Here is a 4,787-nt window from a genome sequence, read left to right as displayed (position 1 = left end):
ATGTGAACAGTCTTATATTTTGTTAATAGCTAATATATACATAATTAGTGACATAACGAACCCGAAGTATTCTGCATTTTTTTTATTTTGGTGTAATTGTTGATATTTTATTTATTTATTTATTAGAAAGAAGTAGTGCTAAATTAGGAAAGAAAACCTTTTTAAATGTGTTAAGTGCGTCCTTTGCTATCACACGCTCCAGGTTGCACACTTGCGGCATTCTTTCTGGAATTGTGTGGCGTATGTGCTGGAAGGCTCTCATTTGGTCCCTATTTAATGTGTCATAAAGCTTTTGAATACTTCTGGGGCTTTTGGGTGCTAGTGAACTGTGTCGTGAATGGCTTCTTGAACTCATATAAGGAAGTAATAATTCTGATCGGGAGTCCATTGAATCGCCTGAGGGCTGAATCTCTCAGTGAGATGTAGAACCATCGACAACACTTCAATGTGTAGGAAATTTTGAGAAGGCATATAACTGACTCAAATGATGCAATGTGATTAGTCGGATTGATATGGCCATTATAGCGATCCAAAAATGGAACTTTGAACTTCTTGAGGAGTTCTGCATCAAAGATCTGCCGAGACCATGCATTCTTCAGTTGGTGATAGACATCTAGTCGCCCTACCTGCAGCCTATTCCTTGGCATGGACTCAAAGTTGTCTTGATATTGGGACTCTTCAAAGTTGTCTTGATATTGGGACTCTTCAAAGTTGTCTTGATATTGGGACTCTTCAAAGTTGTCTTGATATTGGGACTCTTCAATTCGTTCGACTCCTTGGGCCGTCTAATGACCTTGGGGTTCAGATGCTTGAGGATTTGGTTTTGGAAGAGCTTGTGCTCTTTCTTCAAGCACAACACGGGTCAGTTCTGACGTTTGCCTCATTATTCAGTTTTGGAATTCCTGAAATTGTTGTTGTAGAAATCGTCTTTTTGACTCTCAATTGCTTAGCCGACTGAGAGTCTTTCGGTCAGCTGGAAGGTCGTTGGCCGACCTTCTTAAGGGGACTCTGTATAGAAAACTTCTTGTCCTTAGAATGAACTTAGACCGTTTGGCAGAGGATACATCATCTTAATCAGATGGACATTTTCTTTCAGATAAGAGGTCTTCATAGAAGGTTGCCAACATGTTTTAGAGAGCGACCAGACATCATCCGAGAATTTTGGCAAAGGGGGTTGACGATATACAACCTTCAGCCGACCCATCGTACGACCAAATAAAACGATGCTTAACATTTTTGCCTTTTGATTATTCTAATGTAATCCTCTGTCATCCTTTTAGTGCGATCTGTTGTAACATGTTTTAGAAAGCGGCCGAACATCATTCAAGAATTTTGGCAAAGGGGGTTGATGATATACAACCTTCAGCCGGCCCATCAACCAACCAAATAAAATGATGCTTAACTTTTTTGCCTTTCGATTATTCTATTGTAATCCTCTGTCATCCTTTTAGTGCGATCTGTTGAATTTCCTTAATATTCATGCCGTCATATTTTTTATGTACAAGCGTATTATTTTTGTCACACCTTATAATTTTTCTCTTCGAAATTTCACTCTTAATAATATATTTGCCTATCATAGCTTCTCTTGTCTCTACTTATTGGAAACTTTTTGAGATATTAAGACAAAAATTTCTACTTCAATGTCAAAAGCTTTTTAGGCAAAGTCAAATAAACCATAGAGAAACATTTGGCTCCAGACCAATACTTCCATATAAAATGATAAAATATCACCCATAATTAACCTGTGAACAGTCTTATATTTAGTTATATAGCTAACATACATAATTAGTGACATAACGAATCCGAAGTATTCCCCATAATTTTTTTTTTTGGACTAATTGTCAATATTTTATTTATTTATTTTTATTTTTGGAAAGAATCAGGTCTAAATTAGGAAATAATACTTTTCAAATCCGTGGCAATTTGCGAATTTGTCCGGTATCTGCACTTTACAGTAACGACGTGGCTTTCAGGCGCAAATCGCCTATAAATACGCCTCTGCACCGTTAACCTCCCCTCAACTTCCCCTCCACTCTTCTCTGCGCGTTTAACTCTTCCTCTCTACCACAACTGATTACTCTCTCCCAACCCTAAACCAAAAGCTGTCGCCTTTTTCCTCCATAGCTTCCATCCAACGGAAACAATGGCGACAATGTCGAAACCCTGGAGCAGGGTCGGCGCTTGGGCTCTCGAAACTGAGAGAGCCGAAGCAGAGGAGCCGGCGCTCACGGATGCCGACTCCTATACGAAGACAATGGAGAGCTTTCCAACCCTCAACGAAGCGGCAGCAAGTGGGGAGTTTTCCAAGCACAAGAAGAAGAAGAAAGGCATCTCTTTTACGCTTTCTGAGTTCGCCACCGGCACCTATGTCGGTCCCGGCGGTGCTCATCGCGGGCCGACATGCGAGTCGAAGGGCCTCACTGCCGGAGAGATGCTCCTCCTCCCTACTGGTCCGCGTGAACGCACGGCAGATGAGATAGAGCATTCCCGATTCCGCGGCGGCTTTCGTTCTTATGGTTATGGAGGCGACGCTCCTCCCCGCCGCGTGAATGACTTGCCTCACAGGGCTTCGGATCGAGATCAGACCTCGAGGGCTGATGAGGTGGACAACTGGGCTTCTGTTAAGAAGCCGTTTCCCATGGATCTAAGCCGGCAAGCTCGCTCGGGCTCCCTGGGCACATCCAAGGCTGATGAGGTGGATGATTGGTCTGCAGGAAAGAAAGCTTTTGCTCCTCTTTCTGGGCACTCAGGCTTTGGATCTGGGATGCATTCAGATCATTTGGGGAGAGGAAACGCATCTCTTTCGAGGAATGGGGAAAGAGAAAGGCCGAGACTTGTTCTGGATCCTCCAAAGAGAGATTCTGAATCACAGCCGGAGCCGGCGCCGGCGCCGGCGCGTAGCCGGTCGAATCCTTTTGCTGCTGCAAGGCCAAGGGAGGAGGTGTTGGCTGAGAAGGGGTTGGATTGGAGAAAGATGGAAAGTGAGATTGAAATGAAGAAGGCAAACTCTTATTCAAGTAGATCATCCAGTTCGCAGTCAAGCAGGCCTGGGAGCTCTGACTCTAAGGCTTCAGAAGAAGGAGGGGTGGTGAAGCCTCGGCATAAAGTTAATCCTTTTGGGGATGCAAAACCTCGGGAGGTTCTTTTGGAAGAGAAGGGAATGGATTGGAGGAAGATTGATCAGGAACTGGAGCATCGTGGGATTGACAGGTTTAGTTTTGTTGATCTTTATCCAATTACATTACCTGCAAAAGTTTCAATTTGATGGTTCAGTTGAATATCTATTGCTGCGTTACTATTCACCTATAATTTCTAGATTTATGGTCAGGTCTATCATTTTCGTGCAAATAATCGTTTTTATGAAGAAAAGTCTGTCATTTTGCAGAATAAATTGATAAAGTTAAAAACTTTTGTCAGTCATCAGAAAAACATGAAGACTTTTCTATTTGGCAAAGTTGGTTTTGCGGATATTTTTTTTAACAAAATATCCCTGTGTTACCTCACTGATTTTTTCTGATAAAATTATGATATTTAGAAATTTACCTCATTATTTGACTTCTTTCGGACATTACAGGTCTGAAACTGATGAAGAAAAGAAGCTGAAGGAAGAGATTGATCATTTGAAGAAAGAACTCTGTAGCCAAACTGAGGGTAACATGAATAGTGATTCCTTGGATCATTCTACTGAACAATGTGATAGTCTGCTTGGAAAAATAAAGGAAAGAGAGAAAGAGCTGGAAAATCTGATACATGAGTTGGATGATAAGGTGCGTTTTGTTCAGAGAGCCTCAGCTGATAGCAGGCCTGGATCTGGATCTGGCAGAGCTGCTTTCTCTGCAGATAAGCTTTCAGTGCAGAATGGTGTTTCAGAAGGTTCGAGACAGACTGAGTTTGGATCAAGAGGGACGAGCGATTCATGGAGCAGACCCGTGAGTGGGAAACGGGGATTTCTTTCAAGCAAGGATTCAGGCTTTTTGGGCAACAGGAGCATGAACAGGCATGTATTTCTTCAGCCTTAAATCCACTTCTACTTACATAGGTAAAATGATCTGTTTGTAAAAATCCAAGTTTTGGTGTGAGATACATAAATTCATAAGAAGTAGGTTGCAACGTATGTAAATAAGAATTGAGTTTTAAAAATTACACATTTTTATAATTTTAATAAAAAGAGTTAATTGATCTGCTTATGTGTGATGGGCTCTGTGGGAAATGAAGAAATTTGATGAATTCTATATTAAAATACCAATTATAAATACTCTGGATAGCCTGAATCTTGTATTTTGAATCTTGCACAGTTCTCTATTTTTCATGATAATTTATTGTTAACAATATATATCTATCTATATATATTTTTATTGTCATGCATGTTCTCTATTTTTCATGATACTTTATTGTTAACAATATATATCTATCTATATATATTGATTAACTACTGAAACATTTATTTAATTGGGATGCAATTTGATACTTTATTAACTTTTTGGCAGGTTAAAATCTGGGGAAAGATGGTGAAAGAGCAGTAGTTGTTTCTGATGCCGACACCAAAGACATTATCTTAAAAAGATAATATCTTTTTAAGATATTACCTTTTTTTTTCTTTGAAATTGGAGTGGCTATGTAGATAAAAATAAAAGTAGCCCCCAACCATAGTTCATGGCTACCTTGGTGTGCTTTAAGATTTGTAGTTTTTTCATGTTAATGCAAGCAAATAGTTGTATTTGGTAAAAGTTTTTCTTTCTGCATATCTTCTAGACTGAGTATTTTGCTACTGGTTATGAATGTGAGTT

The 4,787-nt window shown here is 40.0% G+C and overlaps 1 protein-coding gene across 1 annotated transcript; it reads left to right on the top strand.

Annotated features, from left to right (window-relative positions):
- The first annotated feature begins 1,939 nt into the window (after positions 1-1,939).
- On the top strand, positions 1,940-4,752 carry LOC110024478 (eukaryotic translation initiation factor 4B1-like). The gene is made up of 3 exons (XM_020724468.1): positions 1,940-3,210; positions 3,575-3,997; positions 4,488-4,752. Exons 1-3 carry the CDS (start codon positions 2,144-2,146, stop codon positions 4,510-4,512), a joined length of 1,515 nt encoding a protein of 504 aa, XP_020580127.1. The 5' UTR covers positions 1,940-2,143; the 3' UTR covers positions 4,513-4,752.
- The last annotated feature ends 35 nt before the right edge of the window (positions 4,753-4,787 follow it).

The sequence above is a fragment of the Phalaenopsis equestris genome, unplaced genomic scaffold, assembly GCF_001263595.1.
Source record: "Phalaenopsis equestris unplaced genomic scaffold, ASM126359v1 Scaffold000257, whole genome shotgun sequence".
Taxonomy (NCBI): Eukaryota; Viridiplantae; Streptophyta; class Magnoliopsida; order Asparagales; family Orchidaceae; genus Phalaenopsis; species Phalaenopsis equestris.
Note: the sequence above shows the minus strand (reverse complement) of the source record. Positions and strands in the feature narration are given on the sequence as shown.

Coding starts and splice junctions, on each gene's coding strand:
- LOC110024478 (XM_020724468.1), top strand. CDS start 2,144: ATGGCGACAATGTCGAAACCCTGGAGCAGGGTCGGCGCTTGGGCTCTC. Junction 3,211..3,574: donor GAGCATCGTGGGATTGACAG/GTTTAGTTTTGT, acceptor CGGACATTACAG/GTCTGAAACTGATGAAGAAA. Junction 3,998..4,487: donor GGCAACAGGAGCATGAACAG/GCATGTATTTCT, acceptor ACTTTTTGGCAG/GTTAAAATCTGGGGAAAGAT.